At 40.0% G+C, this 21396-nt stretch overlaps 2 protein-coding genes across 8 annotated transcripts in view; one reads left to right on the top strand and one right to left on the bottom strand.

Moving 5' to 3' along the window:
• Nucleotides 1-309: 309 nt before the first annotated feature.
• On the top strand, nt 310-12126 carry LOC142051627 (adipocyte plasma membrane-associated protein-like). Of its 7 annotated transcripts, none has more exons than XM_075080902.1 (9): nt 310-466; nt 1611-1700; nt 2246-2367; nt 5365-5463; nt 6927-7076; nt 7508-7620; nt 8837-8997; nt 9711-9906; nt 10710-12126. In XM_075080902.1, exons 1-9 carry the CDS (start codon nt 420-422, stop codon nt 10905-10907), a joined length of 1176 nt encoding a protein of 391 aa, XP_074937003.1. In that variant the 5' UTR covers nt 310-419; the 3' UTR covers nt 10908-12126. The 7 variants fall into 7 exon arrangements, with proteins under 7 accessions (XP_074937003.1, XP_074937002.1, XP_074937007.1 ...); XM_075080901.1 differs by having other exon boundaries at nt 8807-8997; XM_075080907.1 differs by having other exon boundaries at nt 331-466; nt 6927-6986.
• The window catches only part of GNS (glucosamine (N-acetyl)-6-sulfatase), a 21607-nt gene continuing 11876 nt past the window's right edge, over nt 11666-21396 (bottom strand). The window contains exons 9-14 of the mRNA XM_075080900.1: nt 20881-20984; nt 20388-20489; nt 19062-19169; nt 18264-18374; nt 16177-16337; nt 11666-15324 (exon numbers count right to left, since the gene is read on the bottom strand). Of these exons, the coding sequence (XP_074937001.1) occupies nt 15249-15324; nt 16177-16337; nt 18264-18374; nt 19062-19169; nt 20388-20489; nt 20881-20984 (662 nt within the window). The 3' untranslated portion in view covers nt 11666-15248. The remainder of the gene's footprint in view (nt 15325-16176; nt 16338-18263; nt 18375-19061; nt 19170-20387; nt 20490-20880; nt 20985-21396) is intronic.

Raw genomic sequence — 21396 nt, 5'->3', positions numbered from 1 at the left:
ACACACATGTTTTTCCTGGAACAACAGATACATTTCAGTGTATGTGTCTGTGTCTCAGTCATACTTGTACATATATTTTAACTTTTTGCCTCTTGATTTTTGGTAAAGAATAATACAGAAAAACTAACCCAACCGATTTTTCTCAAATACTACAAGAAAAACAAACAAAAAACCCCAAACCCAAATACTTTGAAATTTACACACATACAGTGAAATTCACCTGTGTGGTTTTTTTTTTTTTAATCCCCTATTTACCTCGCACTCGGCCACACCGGAGCGGCGGAGGAGGAGCCGCTCCCGCCTCACGTTTCCCGCCCGGGCGGTGCTGAGGCGAGCGATTCCCACTGCCGGCGCTGCCTCTTCCCTGATGAGGGCGGGCGGTCTCCGCCTCGGCGGACGGCTCGGTGCTGGGCGGGCGAATGCCTCCCGTGCCCTCCGAGGAGGGGGCCGCCTGCCGCGACGCCATGTAAGCGCTGGGCTCCGTGGGAGGGAAGAGGGCGGTGGCGTCCTTCCGCCCCCGTGAGGGCCGGCGGCGGTGCGTGAGGAGAGGGCTGCCCCGGGCGGGGGAAGCGGGGAGAGCCGAGGGCTGCCGGCCTGCTGTGTTTTACCTCACGAAGACGGTGGGCAGGGCCGGAGGGGGGCTTTCCTCTGCCAGACAGCCGCCTCCTCCGTGGAGGGAGCGGGGCCGCGGGCTCACAGTGGGTGCTGTCCTGCCTTGGTTAGGTGGGAAAGCCCACGGGTGAGTGGTTTCTTCCTATAAAAAAAACTCTTGCAGAAACACGAGGCGAATACAGCAACAAAGAGTCCTGGGCTGGAGGAGATACCCAGGTTCTCCTCCCTCAGGAAACACCTTTCGCCCCTTTTTATCTCATATCCATCCTTTAAAGGTTTTCTAGCGGTTTTCTATGAAAATATGTATGTTTGACTTTTTTTTTTGGTTACTGATTTCGCATTTTTAAAAAATGGTTTAATCCTCCCTAATTGACTTGGTAGAATAGAGCTACTTTGTTCTCTCTGGTCTCTCTGTTGCTCTTCCGTGGGCATTACAGCCTTGCAGCAGAGGAGATGATAATGGATCAACCAGTTCCTTGAAGGCTGATGCATGTGAGATCCCCATAGCTTCATATGTGCAACAACCATGTTATGACTGTGTAAGCACTTGGTAAAACCCATTAATAGCAAATGCTCCAATAGGCAGCTGGGATAAGATTGGTAAAAGGCCTTAAAGGTACTTGAGTCAGCCAAGTTGCTTGCCACGTGAGTACCTGGCTTTGTGTCTCTGCCTACAGCAGTTATATACTGCTAGAAATACAACTCAGCAAAAGAAACCTTGTGGTTTTCAGCTAGTTCAGGGGCTGGTTTGCCCCTCCAGAGACTGGAGGAGCTCCAGTGTAGGGACAGAGCAGGATGGCCGTACTGCCTGTGGAGCAGCCGGGCCACTCCTCTCCATGGCAGGGGTTGCCAGGTTGTTGCAGTCTGCTTTGTCTGCCTTCAGTCTTAATTTTTTAACTGAAATTTTTTAACTTTCAAAAAAAATTGGCTCTTCTTACTCCCTTCCTGCCCTCTTCCTATATGCGCATGAATATACAATTGTTTTCTTTTTCTCCCAGGTTCCCAGCATGGGGGTTTCCAGCAGCGGTCCTTGTGACTTTTGCTAGCATTTACTTTTTACCATCTCCCATTGATCCAGAACCATTCACGTATGTCCCCCTGCTTAATTTTAAAGTTCAGTAGCATACTTGCATTTGTTGGGAAGTACTTGTGCTTTCAAAACTTCTATACTTTTCATCTTGCAGGAGCATGTAAAGCATGCTACTAAAGTTCATATACAGGAGAAACTCTGTTTCTCATATAAAACTGGAAAACAGAAACACTTGTTTAAACAAGTGAATTTCAAGCAAAATGATGCTGACCAGTGCAGTATTTGTACATACGTTTAGAGAGATTGTTAGCAGATCTCAGACTAGTGATACACACTAAAACTCTCTAGGACGATGGCAATAATTTGTATTGATTTCAGGAAAAAAAAAATCGCCTAAGAAGTCTGTATTCTTTTTAGCCTGGGCCTGCAAGCTTCACAGAATTGTTAATTTAGTTTAAAGTAATAGTATTTAAAAATTATTTTAAAAAAGGCAATACCTTGTTAACTAGTGTCTCTGGAATAAAGTCCTATTACTTTCCCTTCAAATAATTTCATAGTCTAATGTTGTCTTGTTTCTTACATCTTATAATTCATTTGGTGCAGTTTTGAAAAGCCACCGCCTGCCTTAGTTGGATCATTGCAAGTAAATAAAAAGCTTCAGAGTGGACAAAGAATCTTCACAGGACAACTGAAAGGTCCCGAGTCTTTTACTGTTGATGATAAAGGCAAGTAGATAATTTCAAAATGGGTAAAGTTATACATCTGATACATGGCCAAGTTATTGAAAGAGGAGACTTAAGACCTTTAGATCCAAAAAAGAAAAATAGGAATGTTTGCTAAATGGTTGCTCAAAAAATATTAAGGTAATTGTATGTTCTTCCATGTCTTCACATTTATAAACATTTCACTGGAAATATTGCAGAACATTTTGTTGTCTGCTGCTTCTAAGGACATAGCAAATGTCCTACTGCTATTTAAAAAAAAAACCAAACAACCAAAAATAGAACCACAAACTGGCAATATATAGAAGTTGTATTAAAATATAATTTAAAAAGGTGTAAAATGGCATATTCTTTAAAGTAGCATGCAAAAACAGCTAAATATTTTTGAGGGAATTCTTCCAAATGTGAGTCTGAACTTGGGCTTTTGTCATAGGACTAGTGATAAGTTTGCCTTGTATTTTTTTTCCATTTCAGGTCTCCAAAAGCAGTGTTAATTTGCTGCTCAAGCTTGGTTATTGAGCTCAACAGACACTCATTTTGAAAGCTGTTATTGAACACAGAGCCAAAGAGGGAGGCAAATGAATTTATTTTAAAATTTGCATAGTTATCAAAAACATATTTTTTGAGCAGCTTGGAATAGAAAAGAAATTTTCGCTGTAATATGAAACCTCCTCTCACCTATCCACGTAATTCATCTTGGTTGTCCGTGAGGTGGCAAAATGGTAGGTGCAGGAACCTTACAGATAGCGGGAGGCAGAGAGCTGAAGTGGTAACAAGCAGCACATTTCATGTCTTTCTAATCACTCTCTTACCCAGTGTGTGAACAAAGTAGGGACTGTGATGAAAGTTCACGCCAAATAGAGGAGAGACACTGTGATCTCCTGGTTAGGACAGAGGTTTAGTGCTGTGGACTTGGGACTTACCTGTTTTGGAGGAATTACTTTCCTCATGATGTGTAAGTGGATAAAAGAGATTCCTGCAGTACCCAGTACAGAGAAGCAGGCAACTCCCTTCTCAAAGCATTTTAAGCCAGGCAGTTCGGACACCCTCCCTTACTGCTGGCGATAGTTTTATGGTATTTTTCAAGGAACTATTGAATAACCCAGGACATGTTTGTCTGAAAGATACTGTCTTGTGTTGTATGTTACAGAGGTGAGAGGTAATCTTGTTTGCCATTGCACAAGCTGAAATTAGAAACATTTTCAGTCATAGCGGTGTAGGCCTGGAAGGGACCTAGCTCAACACCTTGCACTGAGGGCCCCATTCCTAGCAAATATCTTCTTAAAGCTGATTCCTTCCTGTTTTCATCAAAGGTGCTATTTTAAATAGCCTTTTTATCACACTTTTTGTTCTCCACCTCTTCCTCTACAACTTTCAGAAAGGGCAGTGTTCGCAACTGGAGTTTTGCAGAGTATATTTTAAATACGAGGACTAATCCTGAAAATGCTCTGTGTTGCCAGACTAACCTCTTTCATGATGCTGTATCAAATACTGTTTTGGTCCTATTTTTCTTGTGTGTGCTAATTCTACCATGGATGTTCCCTGAATTTAAGGATGTTTTAGGAGACTGGATTCAGTCGGTTGAAATCGTAATATGACCAAGGTTGTGGTAAGTGCTGTGGTGGTGTTGCCTGATTTAGGTTAAATGCTGTTTCCCATATGAATAAGACAGGATATTACAGGTAACTAGAGCAGTTCTGGTTTGCCTTCGCTTTACTACAAATCCCCATGGGAGAAGTCTAGTGCAAAACCCACTTGCGCTAGCTATATAAATCTAAATATAGCATCATAGCACAGCATGACAGAAAATAGCATTACAAGTCTAAGATTTCTCTCTTTAAATACAGAACGTGGTGTGGGATCAGAAATTTCAGCTGTTTCCAACATGCCTCAGGAGTCATTAGGATGCCAGTATATTTTATGACAGTGAAGTTCAGCCTCTGTTTTTCCCAGGCAAAGCTGTTGTATTGAAGAGTGGCTCTGAAGTTCTCCCTTCAGATAAACAGGTGCTTCGCGTATGCCAGTAATCCCAGACAATTCTTTTAATCTAGATCTGATAGCTGATACTTTAGGAACGTGTCCTATTTGCTCATAATATTTTTCCATAAATGTGAGTGAGCAGATGCTAGACATTTTTGTTTATCTGCTCTGGTGTAAGTGCTCATTAGACAGAGTCAGAATCTGTATTCTTTAGTAATGTTGGCACAGAAAGGTAGCATAACTTTAATGAAATATCTTTTAACACCTGTCGCCAAGTGACAGCGCACGTTTTTAAATGTAAACAAGGCTAGGGTGAAAATGCAGGTCAGATCTAAAGAAAATAATGTCCACTTTAGTTCAATCTATGTAAATAAAAGACAAATCAGAGGAATGTTTCCAGTTAACAGACTTTACACTGAAAGTGTACTCTGCCGAACAGCAAGTCAAGGACTGGTCACATGCATTGTACTATTTCAGAGCCTCGACTAGTCCAAAGGTAGGAGGATGCTATTTTTCAAAGGTGGGGCTTAATCACTTGCTAGTGTTTTTCCTTTGATACTCTACACAGAAGTTTTTGGAGTTACAACACAACGTCAAAAGATTTGAAGACTTCCTGTGAAGTTTTTGCCTTGTTAATTTAAACATTTTAAAAGCAGAGGAGAAAGCAACTGCTAAGCAGGTACCCAATTAAAAACGTGCTTAGTCCTTTGATGCAAACTTACACATTTTTGGTGTTATGCTGGTGGTTCAAAACCAAAGCAAAACATCACATATTAAAAAGAAAGACAAAACGCACACTTGTTTTTTTGCTTAGTATTTTCATGTCCTAGGAGAAGGGTTACTTTCTTGGTTTGGATCAGTCATTGCAACGTTGTCCTTTTGCCTACTGAACGTTTTATCTAGCTGGTAACCCAGCAGAACCCTAAGGGCAAAAAGACGGAGAGTGTGAGCTCTGCTAATGCTTTCACTAATTTTCACATTGGTCCCTTTTAAAAGAGTTTTCTAATATCCTTATTTAAGGTAATATCTACACTGGTACTGTGGATGGGAAACTGTGGATGATCAGTGGTGACCAGCTGCATTTCATTACTCGGATGGGGCAGGATATGCCCGAATGTGGTGAGCGACCATTTTGATGTGGAAATGACAACAAACTTGTTCATATAAATGTCACTGAGAAACGGAAGTGCTGTTTTAGCTACTGTTAAAGTTTTCTGATTTTTTTATGTGAATTTGTAAGAGAAGCCTACAGCTATCATGTAATTTTTCCTAATGTAGGCGGGATTAAGGCATAACGGCACATTCCTCTAGCCCTTGAGACTGACTTGCATAGACTTGTCATGGATTGCCATTTAAATAAAGAACAACATTTTATGTAAGTCCTTCTATATAAAGCTTTTTGAGGGTGGTCTAAAGACACGATTCATCCAATTGTTTTCCAGCCTCAAGGTCAAAATATATTTTAGAAACATTTCAAACCTTGCAAAGGAACCAGAGACTCAGAATAGCGTGTCCTGGCACCGTGACCAGTAACTGGACTGCAAGGTTGCATTTTCTTTCCTTCCTTGTAAACGAGGAAGACAAACACTGAAATGTTTACATGTTTATTGTGTTGCTTTTTGACCAATCAAGCAGGCCTGAAAGGCCATTAAAATATCTGATTGGCTTTAGCCTGGTTTCCTAAAAATGCGACAGTTATGCAGGTGCTTTCCCTGCCCCCAAAGTCCCTGTGCTGTAGGCTAGTCTCAACTGAATTTGAAAAGAATTCTTAAAGATGACTGAACTTTTTTGACTCTTATGCAAATAAGTAACTATGTGGAAGTTAAGAAACCAAAAATGAGACCAATATGATCGTTCGATTCAGAGTGAGACCAGAACTCAGCTGTTAACTTTTTGGCAGCTGTCAGTCGGTCAGCTTGTGTTACTGACGTGTTACAGCTCTAGTGAGCTGTAATGTACATTGTCCCCTTCTTACTGGAGTACTGGGGAAAATAAGTATTTGGAGTTGAGGGCATTAGGTCACAAAACTGTAGGGTGCCCAGCTTTATTAATTTTGGTGCTCTCAAGAAAACTATTAATTATATATAGATACTAAATGTGGTAGGTCTGGTTTTTGTAGTTTTACCTGATTACTTACACGATTCTCATGTGACCTGGGGAACTTGGGCCCCTCAGCTGAAGAGAAGTTAGTTAAATCTTCCCTAAAAGTGTTTTTTCCTCCCATCTTTTATTTGGGGGTTAAAAATTAAACAGTGGATAACCCATTTTGTTTTACTGATTCAGTAGTCCTACCAGTTCTTCAGTCATCTTTAAAGTTGTCTGTGAAAATAGAGTAGAGCTGAATTTCTCTGAAGATTGGGAGCAATTTTTTTCATAAGTAATAAGGAACAGAAATCAGAATCAACAGAGGCTGACATTATACCCTCACTTCCATTGCAAGTTACTTTTAGAGGCAGTTTAAGGAAGCTTTTAAGGATCTGTTTTATTCAAGGATGATAGTTTAGTGCTTTTCAGCCTTTGCATTTTGGGATTTTTGTTTTGTCAGCTCCCTGGTCTTATACTTCTTCCGATTCATATCTCAGGAACTCCAGACTACGAACCAGTATGCGGCCGGCCCCATGGAGTCCGAATGGATCAGGATGGTAACTTAATTGTGGTGGATTCTTACTTAGGCCTGTACAAAGTCAATCCAAGGACAGGAGAGAAAACCCTCCTGCTATCGAGTGAAAAAGGTGATACTACAGTTAGTGGGGAAGTAGATTGAGCTTGGGTTTGGTCCTCATGCTTATACATAAATTGGAAGATCAAGGAACTTAAATCAGCTGAGACCAGTACTAGTGAGCATGGGGGCTGGGACTGACTGAATGGCCATCAGCTTTATATCTTTAAGATTTGTCAGAAAAAAAAGAAGAAAACAAAAGCAACAATGTTTGCCAGAGGCTTTTGGTTTGGTGTGTGTTAACACTGGGCTGCAACGAACGCATTTCCCTGCAAATGCAAGTAACTTGGGGTTGGACTTTAGCTTGGGACAACTTAAGGATAGGATTAACTATGAGATTTGGAATTGAAGCGTCTGAAATTTTAAGTTTGTGTGGATCTGAAAAATTTTGAACCATCGGTGGTTCTGTACTTATTTTAATGAGTAGTAATTTTTATTAACTAGGTGTGGATGGGCTTCCTTTCAAATTTCTAAATGGATTAGAAATATCAAAGAAAACTTTGATTTATTTTACGGATTCCAGTAGCAAATGGGAAAGACGACATCACAAATATGAGGTGAGATGAGGTAATTTGTGGCCATTTGTTCAGGCAGCTTCACTGTTAACTTTTGTGCTGGCAGCACTGTGTACCAGACTGCAGAAGAGACAAGCTTTTTCGCTTGTGCTTGTGTGTTTTAGCCAAGCATGCTATGAATGCAGTGTGTTCAAGCCCTGAGGCAGAGGACGGGCAGTGCTATTCTGTAGCTGCTCTTCTGGGGAAATAAAAAACAAACCTTCTGGTATGACTACCCAAAGAAATTGTCCTGTGATCCATGCTGTAAAAATCCAGACTGTAGCATTAGTTTCTCTCTGGTACCTGCCTACAAGCATGCTCTTATGCTGCAGTAAATGAAAGGTGGCAAATTGCTGGTGTACTTGAAGGCATCTTTTCCTTGTAGTCAGAGCCTCTAAGTAAAACTTCATCTAGAACAAACTGTTCATAAAGCTGAAATTCAGTGAGGTCACAGACATAAAGTTTACATTGAACCTGGTATTTACTAACAGAATTGTGGATAAAATTAAGCAAGGCGAAAAAGCACATGAAAGGAAATATATTTAATTTAAGGGGTGGTAATTGAGATCCAAGTTATTAAAGGGGGAAAAAAAAAGAATAGTTGAAATCTCTTATGTGTCATTTGCTCTTTTCAAAGCTATCAGAATTATTGTTTGGTAGTACATCATCTTTGCCATTTAGTATTTCAGGCTTGATGAGGGTTTGCCAGTACTAATGACAAACATAAAGGCAGTTTCCTCTCCACAGGGCTTACGTTTACACAATTCAAAGCTGCCCTGCAGATTTTGTCCAGAAGAAACTTCCAAATTATTTCATTATTTCGTATCAGAAGTAAAATATCAGCTGTTTACTTGCTTTAGCAAAACACTGTGGATGCTTTCCGGTTTGATTTGAAGTTGTAATTGTTCACAGAAGCCTGACAGGCCTCTTGTTTTGCTAAAGCAGGAACTGCAGAATAACATATTTTGAACTCTGGGCTTTAGAACCTCAGCATTGCTCTGTTTTTGCAAGAATGCTGCACTTGGCCTGGGAAATGACATGAACAGAATCCTTTGCTCCTTTAGTGCTGTGAGCTTTCTGTTTTTATGAAGATGCCACCTGCCATTCTGTAAAGTCTGCTTTTATCTAATTCATGCTAATACAACTTCTGAATATTTTCCAGTCTAACTGAAACCAGGTATTTTGATAGTCTAGTTTTTCATTAGATATATTGATTAAGGTAATCGAAACAAACCATCTTGGTCGCCTCTTGGCCTATGACCCCGTGACAAGAACAGGAAGAACAGTGCTCAGTGGCTTGTACATGGCAAACGGGATTGCGCTGTCTCCCTTTGAAGATTACATATTAATAGCAGAAACCAGCATATGCAGAATCATACGGTATGTGAAACATCATTCTCCTCCTAAATATAAAATATTACATGTTGGTTTATATTATGTGTTTTTAATCAATTTGTAGACATGATTTTCATGTTCTTATTTTTCTGGTTTTCTTTTAAAAATGTAGATGTGCAGTTGACAGGGTTGCTGTTGGAAACTTAAGTCTATTGCAAGAGTCACAGGTTTTAGTTAATTCTAACAGTTGCTCTTTCCACTGCCAAACATTTTTATACCTATTTACTGATATATTGGGCCCTAATTCCCTCAGACTCAATTACAATTATCCTGATGACTGTATTATTATGGTTACAACACACCTCAGAAGACAAGTGTTGCTACCTGATTACAATGATTAGCATAAGACCCCATTTTTCCCATTTTAAAGGCAGTCAGTGTTTTAAGTGGTTTTATTTTGTGGAAGTTCTAAAGCCAAATTTAATATTAATTTTCACTTAACAGGATCATATTTTGTATTAATAGTTTTTTTTTTTAATAGAATGGGGGGGGCGTACTGTTTATGCTCCATGAGAAAAATGAATAATAATGGTTGGTCAAAAAGCTCAAGTTTAGTCCCTCTTTGCATTTATACTTCCTGCAGAGTTCTTTTTGCTAATTTGAAAAATTCCTTGTGCAAATCAAAAGGATGGATCATCTATGCTGTTAAGTTTGCTATATTTTGCAGCAGCCACTATAACAAAATACCCTTTTTGCAGCTATTGGGTGAGTGGAGCTAATGCAGGGAAAAAAGAAGTTTTTGTGGACAACCTGCCTGGGTATCCAGACAACATCAGATTATCAAGCACAGGCTTATACAGAGTTGGAATATCTACTACTCGCTTTCCTAGTTTCTTTTCTCCTTTTCTGGATGCTTTAGGACCCTATCCATTCCTGAAGAGATTTATTGCAAAGGTAACTTTGACACTGTGTAGTATTAACTATATATGTCATTTCTATGTTAACTCTTTAAGTATGAAAGAACTTATTCTTCATTAGGAAATGAAAGAGACAACTGCTTCATCTTTACCATCCAGCATCCCAACACATACTAAATTTTGATTTTTCTGAAACATTTGAGAACTTGTTTCTTTTTTACATACTAAAACACAGCAGTTTTACTGTTGCAGTAGCACCAAGAACTCATTCATAAAGTCAAAATATCAGTATTGACAAAAGTAGTCCATAGTCACAAGCCCTCAGCCTGCTGTTCACAGCAATGCGATATTGTCATGGCAGGTGAAAAACCCTTCATTTTAGCTGGATTTTGCTACAAGAATCCAATTCTGCAAACTTATTCTTGCCAAGCAAGAGTCATGGAGCTGGTTTTGATTTTCCTATGCAAGGTCTAGGGAAAAGGCAGCACGGTTAAACACTGAAGCGGGTGATTCAGTTCTGTTCTATCCTGTCCCTCTCATTCCTGTTTTTAGAAGCTGGGTGGCTTTTGGCAGCTGCAGTAAGTTCAAACAACATCCACACCTTCTTGAGCAAGCAGGAACTGACTGTACGTTAAGATTAGTGAGCGATGACTGGACACAGTCCAGTGGATATTATCAAAAGATGAAGTGACAGCTGAATCCAACTAGAACATAATCTGGAAAACAATATATTAGCATTGCCATTTTCTTCTAGTCTTTTGATTATAGTCATAGAGGTTCCACCCCCTCCCCCCATCCCTTGAATGAAGTGTTAACACTGTATTTCTTTTTCTAAAACAGGTGACTCCTTTATCATTCTACAGCATTTTTCTTCAAAAACATGGCTTGTTCTTAGAAATTAACAACAAAGGAGACATTGTGGCAAGCTTCCATGACCCTGATGGTAGCGTCACCTGGGCTGTCAGTGATGTCTTTGAGCACAATGGGAAGGTGTATCTAGGTAATACAGAGTTGCCTTTTCTTGTGGTGCTGCAGTAAACTTTAGAGTTTCCATAGGCTGGAGCATCAAAAGAAAAATAGCAGCCCTGTTTCAAGCAGCTGTTAACAACTTTTCTCTACTTAACAGAGGGCTGCTACACCACTGAAGGAGAAATTAAACTTGTACCATGTGGTTAAGCAGAAATAAAAACACAATGCAGAAATACTTGTTTTAGAAGCTTGTGAAAGCCTGATTTAGACAGGTTAAAGGTACCAAATCACTTTGCTCTACAGTGCAGAAAATAGCTATGTATATAATTTTTAAGCAGTTGCACAGAATCATCCAAGGAATTCAGCTCTGCCATGGGGACTGAGGTGAGCGAGCAGCACGTATCTCACTGTTGCTCACAGTTCCCATTTTGGAAAAAGCCTTACATAGGATTTTATTCTTCTTCTTTCCCAGAGGCAGAACATACTGCTTTTAGTTTGGGGAGCAGTTTTTCCATTGTCTCTTTTTAAAAAAGTTTTCTATCTATTCAGTGACATCAGTTTCCAAGGAACTAGGAGCAAGTACCAGTTGCATTTACATGTGTTCTCTCACCTCAGTGCTTCTCCCTGGTGCAAAGTAGTCGCATGTTGCCTTGCTAGGTGCTGTATATAAGGTTCCCTGTGACCACAGGAAAGGTCACTAGAGGCCTTTGTGAGGCAGCAGGGCAGTAAGCAGAGAACACACTAATAAATTAGGAATTCAGTCTTCAGAAATGTGACACAGCTTGATCCTTTAGGAAGATGTAACTGAAGTTCAGTAACAAAGTTGGGAAGTTTGATAGGCAGTTTATTTTTAATTTCCCAAAAGTGCAGCAGTGAACAGGGTCCTCTGGAAGGGCACTTTCTAAACAAACGTTCCAAACAGCAGAAGTTAAGTATGCTCACAACATGCTACAGCAAAGTATGCTCACGTACAGAGAGAGTATAATACAAATAAAATCCATTTTAATTAAATCACAACAAATGACAGCTGTTTCATTAGGATGAAATATTGTATTTAGCTTGTAGAATCAGTCTTAAACTTAACTTGATTGAAAAGGTGCTAATACTGGCTTCGGGTGTGTGTTTGCATTTATGTGTCCCTGTGACAGCTTTATTCCTTGAAATGAAGCAGCCCAATTTACTGGGCCTATGCTGGGTAAGCACATACTAACTGTATTCACTTTTGCTGGAAGTGATGATACTGCATGGTGTTTGGTTTAGGATAATGTAAATAAAGTCATTAACTGTATTTCTCCCTCTATAGTACCTACTTTACCAGATCAGATCACTAAAATTCACAGCTCTGCTTTTGATGATGGTTTTAAAAAAATATATATATAAAAAAATCACATTTTACCTAAACCCAACTCTGTAGCAGTAAGGCCCTTTCATTTAGCCTTTAGTAATAGGGTGCAGGTACAGCTGTGGTCAAATAGCATATGAAATGGAATATCTAGGAAGACCACTTAGTTCTAAAAACCATTCAGCTGGGAATCAGATCTGGGTAAGTGTCAAAGTTCCTTCATAGTATTTTTCTAATCAGCAAGGATAAGAATTAACACTGTTCATTCAAGGCTGTAAAAAGACTCAGAATTAGCTGAAACAGACACCAGACAAGTGACAAACTCCTCTAAAAGCAGCAGAAGGCAGGCAGCTGTTGGTTCCTGTTCTTCCGATAACCATGTGCTTTTGTGGAACAGTTAAATCTTTATCAAAAGATGGCAGTGAAGCAGTTATTTTCCTGAACTGCTGTTCTCTTTTTGGTTAAGTAAGGACCGACTGATTTAATTCTGAATTTCAGTTTAATTCATTTGCTACCTATCACAGATTTCAGGTACAGTGTGGTTCTCTGACAGAGTGGGTTAAGTTATTGAGCCTAGATACAGAGAGAACACTTTACAGGTGTGTGCAGATAGCAAGAGTGTTAATTTGGGTGAAACACCTGGTCACACATACTGAATAATCTGTATCAGTTCTGTCAATTTTCATGTTAGCTATTAGGGGGAAAAAGGTAATTAATTGAAGAGAAAATTTCCTTGTTATGGCTTAAGATCACTTTAAAAAATGATAGTGTTAAAGTTACACATCTGTACTCATAACAGGTTTTTTTTCTATTAAGAAGCATCGTAACACACATGACCTGCCCTGAAACCTAAGTCAAGTAGAAACTTGACCTATGACCTAGGTTTGATAGAACTGTTGAGGGTTCAATGTCCAGCAATCAATGTATTTCACTCTAGCCTCCACACAGCTACCAAAAAAAGTTTAAACAAAGAACAAGTCTAAGTTGCTACAACTACCTGAGCAAAACACCCCATAAATGAACTTCAGGTTTAGCTCAGTGTGCAAGAAAATGCTTGAGAGCACAAAAACAACTTTGGTTTTGTTTTTCAAGACAAAACAGAGCCTGAAGGGTATTGATGGGCAATACTAAGGCTTGAGAAACAAAGAACAGGATAAAGCTACAGTTGTAGTGGAGGAAAAACAAGTCCTGAGGATTTGAAAGCGTGTAAGTAGTTTGAATATCTAAAACCCTCTGCTTTTATACAGATGCCCCAGCTGAAAAGTCACCTTTTGAGTGACTTTGTCTCCAAATATTTGGTCACACTAGAGATTTGAAACAATGAGCTCGATTTGAGACAAAATCTCTGTAAAATCCAACCTGTAGACCATCACAGAAGTTTGTAACTCTAAGCTCCATGAAGGACAACTACTGTGCTTCAGAATTAAAAGCAAAGGAAGTTCAACTTCTACTGTAGCACTGCTTGTATCCAGTTTGTAGATCTGTGCACCCAGGTATGCACCTTCACAGTTTTGAAAGAGTCATACTTTGCCTACGTAATGATTACTTAGTAGAAGGTTTTGTGTGACAGGACTTGAAATTACCACGCTCTCTGTTTGGGTAAAAGGTCTGTGAGAACTAACAACTAAACAGTTGTGCCACAGTTTGTTTGACAAGGGAAAGATTATCTTGCCTGATAACACAGTCGATTTGCCCACAAGCAACACGAACTTGTCTTACAAAAGGTACACAAGTCAGTGTTTCTAGGGGGCTTTTTGCCAATGAATCTATACAGAAGTTACACGCTAACATAAGTTTGGGTGTTTTTCATGATTTAGAAAGATACTCAAGTTTGTGTGCAAGTGATGGCTGCATTTCAGATAAGTCTGATCAGAAGGCTGAAAAGACAACCTCACCCCTCCAAAGGGAAGCCAAGCGATAAGGTACTGCAGTCAGACAGCTGACGTCAGTCCTTTGGTGTGAAGGCCACTTACTGCAGGTTCTGAGTAGTTATGTCTCAACCAAAAAGCAACACTCTAAGAAGCACTTAAACTGCCTAAAATAGCCCTCTTAGCCTAACTTCTAGTGAGCAACGATTTATTTATTTTTGGCTAGTTTGCTCTCAAAATAATTTACCCTCAAGAATCTAATCAACATACGATGCTAGACAGTTCAAGACATTTGGAGGTTAAAGACAGATCAACTATACTGTGGTGCCCTAGGGTTTTTTTTTTTGGTGGAATTTTTTTCGTATTACTTCTGTTCATGCATTAAAACAGACTTAAGAGTTAGCTCTAAACACAGGCACACTTATTTGAATACCTGTTAGTCTCAACACTCTAACTCACTAGGAAGCCTATATTAAACCCTAAGAGTTTTTTTCAGTAGTACATAGTAACCCATTCCAGCATTTCAAACTAGAAGGAGGTTGAAATTACATTCTTGTTTGCAAGCTACCAAAGCTGTCTGACAAAATTCATTGGTCTCATTTGAAGTGGTCTCCTTGAAAGAAAATACTTAGCATACGGATTTTAATTCCGCACAAGACACTTGCTAGTCAGATACTACAGTTTTGACTAATGCCTTCCTACACTATTTTGGGCTAGTTTGCTATTGTCATTAACAGCTTTGAGCTCCGTAGAGGAAACCTATAATTAAACATAGCTTTTTAGAAGGTCTATGACACTGAATATGGGTGAGCATTACTGTGCAATAGCACCTGCCTATCTGACCTGACTCAAATATGCAGTTATTGATTTTTAGAACAAAATAAACCATTCAGATTCATAGGCATAGGTTCACCTCTGTGCCCGTGATATGAAAAGGTACTTGAAAGACAAAGATGGTAATCAACTCTCTGAGCAAGACAGATTAGCTGTGTCTAACAATTTGGAGTTACAGTTCAGCTGTAAAATATACATATTGCACAAGGCAACCAGCTAAAGACAAGGGTTTTTCTTCCACACAGGGTTTGAATAGCCCATTAATAGTCTTCCAGCTGTGATCAAGGAGAGTTACAGAGACAGACCTGCTGCAGTCACTGGAGAAACCGGTCAGCAGGAGCTGATTGCAAGAGGCTCTTAAATGCCTTATAAGGACTGTCCAGAAAACCTCCGAGCCCGAACACCGTGATTGCCGAACATGAGCCGTGGGTCAAACCTGTACCTATAAGAAAGGAAGAGTCTGTGTGAGCTACGGTTAGCCCACAGTGACCAATGCTTCTAAAAATAGCTTGTTTCTAGAGTAGCTGTGATACCAGGCTACATGTTACTTTCTTAACAGCATGCAGCAGGGACAATCTCTCTACATATGACAACAGATGAACTACAGTGACGCACAACGAAAGAGTTGATAGTCTCCACTCCGGAGAAATAAATACTAGCTACAACACACCAACAGTATATCGGCGTGTATAATGTTAAGCATTCAGGAGATGCATTCTAATAGAAAGCTTTGCTGCCTCAAGTTACAAACTTACGTAGCACAACCGTAAGGATATTTTAAATAGCACTTAAAAAAAGCTTCAGTCCAAATGATTACTGACTGAATTTTGAGGTTAGAAGTGCTATTTACTTAGAACAGCTGACTAACACATACAGCTTAGGTCCTGCAGGAAATGTTCTTTGCTAACAGCATCTCCAGGAACAATCACAGCAAGTATTTGGGAAATTTCTGCCTACAGAAGCCTGCAGAGCTTTTCCTTGTTTGCAGGCAAACCTGAAGTCACTTCTCTCTGACTACTCAGCACAGCTGTAAGCTTCAGCTTTTCTAAGTCAACAATGGCTGACAAGATTAAAGTAGTAGTATTAGTACCATCAAGTTATATTTGGTAGGTTAAATTAAAATAGAGATTAAACATAAAAAAAATAGAAAGCATCAAGAAAGCACCCCTATTAAACAACAGTATGAATGTCAGTAATCTTATATTCCACCATAAATCCTCTCTACAAAGAGCTTAATTAAAAAAATATAGTTATATTTAAAAGTATTATAATAATTAATTGAACCAGTGCTTACCCAGGATCAAAGACACCTGGTGTACGGCAAGTTGCTCCAGAACAGGACTGCAGCATCATTAATCGGTAGTTCATCTTTTCTAGAATTTCTTGATCAATTGTTTTAGCAATGTTAGTGATCTGGTGTGGATCAGCAGTCAAGTTATACACTTCCACAAACACCTGTAGAAGAAAGTTCCTGCACTGTAGTAAGTCCTAAATGCGATTTAACATTTAATCATATTATTTGGGAAGAACACTAAGACTGCATAAGGTCTCAAATGTTCTTTTCAGCTATGCTGCAGCATCCCCACACATAAGCCATATTTAGCCACGTGGCTAAGGGGTCAAAGACAGGATGGTGTGTAGGTAAAGCTAAAGTTTAGTGACAGCACAGTATTACTGGAAAAGTTTTCACTTCCACCTAAAGTGCCCATCTGCTACGCTGCGGGGGTTTTTCTAACACATAAACAGAATCCACCTAAAAACTGTAAGACCACAGCAAGAGGCCATGGCTAAGCTGGCTGTCTTCATTAACGGACCTCAAAATACACTATTTCATGACCACCATAGCACCGCTATATGCTCGTCAGTGCCCATCCAGTGCTCAAACTCAGACATGTGTCTAGACTACATGTACAAAATGTGCCAAACACGAGTATGTTATAAGCCAAGACAGCTTTTTTGTGTGTGTGCTCGCTTTGAGAAGTTTTTTTTGTGTGCTTTGAGAAGGTTTGTCTGGAGGATTTTAGGGCAGATTTGTTTTTTGGTACATTGTATCTCTAAACCTTTCTGTGGGACAAACACTAGTCACCTCAAGAACTCGGCTGAGATTTTTGTCTGTGCTAGATAAGAGTCTGAGGCATGACTGTAGACAATGTTGATTAAAACTGGCTGGGTTGTGTCTAACTTCGATAAAGATGCATCTGGACAGACTCTGGTTGCAAGCTTGCTTGTAAGGTTCACTGCAAGGTCTGAAAAGCCACATTGCTGCATCTTCCCCAATACTGTTAGTCTTAATTTAGCTAAGCCAGGTAAGCTGAGTGACCCAGAAATGCCACAGCCATACTTTCCTACTGGGAAAAAAAAAAAAAAAAGTGACAGGAGGTATATTGTCAGATCAATTTTGGAGTTTACTTCTATGAAAAAAGCCGCAACATTCATTTCACTTCATCAGACATTGTCAGAAAGGGGAAAAATGAAGGGCAGGGCCTTCTCATCAGCATCTTGGCCTCCTGTACAGTCTTCCTTGCTATCTTACTGCAAAAAACTGCTTTGTGGGATTTAACTTGGTTTAAGTTGTTCATTGTAGACTACCAGAAAATGTTTTGTGTGATGGCACAATAACTGGGGATGCCTGCTGTTTATCCATTTATTGCACACCTGCTGACAAAGCAGTTTTTTAGGTTTGTGACCTGGTTGCCTCATGCCCAAATACTCTCTGGAGCAACTGCGTGCAGATGGGCACAAGCAAAGATCAGCCCTGTAACACACCAAGTTCTGTGCATACAGAGGGTGCTCCACTAGTGAGATCTGAACAGTTTCTGAAGCAGGGACATTACATCCCTTATACCCAACCACCCTGCTATAAGGTTAGAGACCTTTCTCACAGCTGTAACTTAAGTACTTGTTTTGCAAGTTTGCAAGCAGTAGAAGAGAAATGACCAGCCTGGGATTTTAATTCTTCCCAAGGAAGGGAGTTGCAGCTGAATGTCAGAACAGCAGAGGTACAGTGTAACAGAAAATATTTGTTGTCCAGAAGACACTCTGCTCCTGCAATTAGGGTAGGACAGAGAACTGAACTCAGCCCCAGCACGGCTCCTCACAAGGCTGTTGGGTGATACCAGGAGGCAACAATCATAGTTTAGGCTACTGTCCCTTCCTCACTCCCCTCCCACCCCCACCCCCCCTTTTTTGTTTTCCCAGAACCCCAGCAGAGTTCTGGTCAAACATTTTCACCAGCAGATAAATACTTCGCTGTTTATCCTGCAAGCAATGCTAGCCTGCTTTTCAGAGTACTTTATGGAAACCTTGAGAGCAGATAAGAGCACAGATAGTAGGTAGCACAGTTGTAAACAGTTAACAACTGCCACTCAGACAGACACTTACCTCCCGGTCATCAAACTCGCAGTACTGCAGATCCCAGGAGGTTGACAGCGTCCTCACGCAAGCGTACGTGTTGTTATAGGAATCTTCACAGACGCAGTCTGGGAAGCAGTGCTGGGAAGCAAGCAGTGAGCAAAAACCTCAGAGCAGGAAAAAAAATGAACTAGCAATCCTTCTCCTAGTCTGTACCAGCTCAAGCCTAGTGCCGTTAACTGATGAACACCACGGTCTTTGTCTAACATATGCAAGTCTCCACTGGGGACTTTAAGCAAAAACTCAGCTATTCTAAATTTGAGAGTGGTGTTAATGAACTCACCATGATCCAGCACATTTTGTCTGGGAAGCTAAAGTACATTGAAGAGAACAGCACAACACACACTAGTAAAGATAACACCGATGGGGTGCTTTACTTAAAGTAAACCATCTTTGATTCACACAGTGGCTCGTGATTTAGGTAATAGTTACATATAAGAATTGTGTGGTGAGGTCACTGGAAGTTTAGAAAGAACATGATATCACTGCTACCCACATTGCCGACACCTTCCTACCTATTTCTCCAAGCCCGAGGCCCTACAGATTCCCACTGAAAGGGTGCCTGTGGTCTGTACAGTCATACGGGCACGTCAGTTCTGCATGGCTGGATGTCTCCTTCCGATTCTCAAATGCCACGCAGGACCTACAGAACTAGCTCCTACTTACCAAGACGCTATGAGCTTACTCATAGAACCAGGTTAGTCTACACAGCAAATGGGTTTAATTCAGCAGTTATTTTCTAACATTAACAAATCTTGTCCTGCTTACTGTGACACCAGGTCCTAGGCCAGGACAGGTGGGATCACTGCCGTTGTATCCTTCTCCTTGGTACTCCACCAAGAAGTCTGATCTCCACGTCACATTTTTGTCTCCTCTCTAGGACGAGAAGTTAACATGACTCAGCATACACCACACTGTGAAACAGAAGAAATTCCCCATGCCTGGTGTAAGACTAACACTGCTTACCAGGCACTTTGAGTCACAGTCCCTAGTTTGAGTCAGCCTTAAAATAATATTCAGCTTTAGGTTAGAATGTCTTGTGCAGCTGCAAGACAAGGATCCAACCCAAAAAGTACAAAACCCTCACAAGAAGGTGTACTAAAGTACTATCTTGACTTTATAAAGAATCATGCAGTAAGACAAAACAGGTGCCACAGGGCCAGATACTGCTATGTAACAGACAAGAACCCTTTAACAAGGCTGTTTCTTTTCGGTTTCCTATCAGACTACTGCAACAGATGGAAAAAGATACTCTTAGCCTAAGAAAAGATAAACAGCTTTAAGAAGCAACTAAGTTTTAAGCTGCTCTATTTGTAGCTACGTTTTAAAAGACAGAGGGAGAGGGAAGTTTAATGTTAATATACAGCACCATCACAAGCATGTACAGCAAAACAATGAGTTTCACAGTTTTGATTCCATCAGAGTTTAAACTAGATGCCTTTTACCTGCTTCTGTCTAAAGAACAGCTTACGGTTTGGATACAAGGTTTTAAAAGCAAAGCACTGTTTTAAATCGGGATGATCTCCTATGTTTCCAAGTAAGCTGCCTTCAATTTATAGACTAAATTTAATTAAAACTAAAAGGATCAACTGCAAGCAGCTTTATTTAAATAGGTTTCTGCTCACTTATTGGAAAGGTCAGGCTTACTTCATAAAACCACATGCATTTTTCCAGAGTTCAGGGGGAAACACTAGTTCTACTGAAAATTGAGGCAAACCAAAGATTTAAGCAAGAGCAGTCTGCTTTTCTGCTATGTCTGTGCTGAGAAATCCTAAGGAAAACGGGAGGGAAGATGCAAGGTGGAAACAACATACAGCCTTCAAAAAAGGAATCACTACAAATGGCAAGATTAGCCACAGGATGACACAACTGTCTATTACAAAATGACCTCAAAGTTGTAGGGCTTGTCAAAATACACCTGCATTTAAACAGCATGCCTACTTTTTTCACTAAGCTATGAACATCCTGTGTGAAAACACCATCAAGGGAAGAATCTGGGTTATGAGTCAACCTAGTCTACCAAAGGAAGTAGCATTCACTTTGAGAATAACCCCTGCAAGAATTACTGGTTACTCTCCCTGCCCGTCTACTTACCAACAGCGGCAATAGTGACATTCCATCCATCTGGGTCTTATTCAAGTCATACCCCGCGATATCCAGAATAGTGGGACCCAAATCAATATTTGCAACAAGCATCTGCAGGGTGAGGAAAACTTACTTCAGAAGACCAGAACCTAACAGATGTCATGAGACTTCTGTATCTTAAGTACTTGTAATTTTAGGTACACCTGAACGCTACTTAATTTCATCTTAGTAGGCTAATGGACCCTGTAACATTCACAAGCAATGGCATGGCCTTTGGGAAGTGAGCCCCACACCTTGTTTATTTCTGTAGCCTATAATTACTTAAATTTCCCGATTCAAACAAGAGCACACAGCTTTTTAGAACGAGGTCTTTGCACTTACTACCACACCATACTTTTCATTTCATTGTTACATATATATGCAGGAGGATTCATTATTACCTGAAGTTGATGACTGCAACAATATTAGAAGTAAATCCGTACTCTGATTTCACTTTTCTTACCTTGTTTGTCTGATTTGGTTTTATCCCTGGTCCTCGAACTAACAATGGAACTTTGATATCAAACTCGTACAGCTGCCGTTTGTCTATTGGCAAAGAAAACTGGCCTATAAAATAGAAAATGGAAAAAGTTAAATGGCTTCTTTGTTTATGTTTTAAGAGTCTTGTGTTACCTAATTTCCAGTAACCAATTTCTGAAGAAGTCAGAAGAGGATCTTAACCTGCACCACATTGCCAAAGTGGAGAATAGGAACAGACAACTTCAAACTATAATCTATAACTTGCAAAGTTTAACAGCTTAGATACTGCATTTTTAGTTGTACAACATGATACAGACAGGTCTTTGACAGATTTTTACCCGTTAACTCTTTCATGGCAACTCTTCCTACAGAAGACAGAGGCCCTTCCTCCATTCCTGTCCCAATTTTATGTACACCAGGGTACAGCATTAGAGATTAACCCTAAAAACTGCAACCAAACAATAAAATCCCCAAACACCCAACACTGCAACTCCAGATT

Source organism: Phalacrocorax aristotelis, chromosome 1 (assembly GCF_949628215.1).
Source record: "Phalacrocorax aristotelis chromosome 1, bGulAri2.1, whole genome shotgun sequence".
In the NCBI taxonomy this organism is placed as follows: Eukaryota; Metazoa; Chordata; class Aves; order Suliformes; family Phalacrocoracidae; genus Phalacrocorax; species Phalacrocorax aristotelis.
Note: the sequence above shows the minus strand (reverse complement) of the source record. Positions and strands in the feature narration are given on the sequence as shown.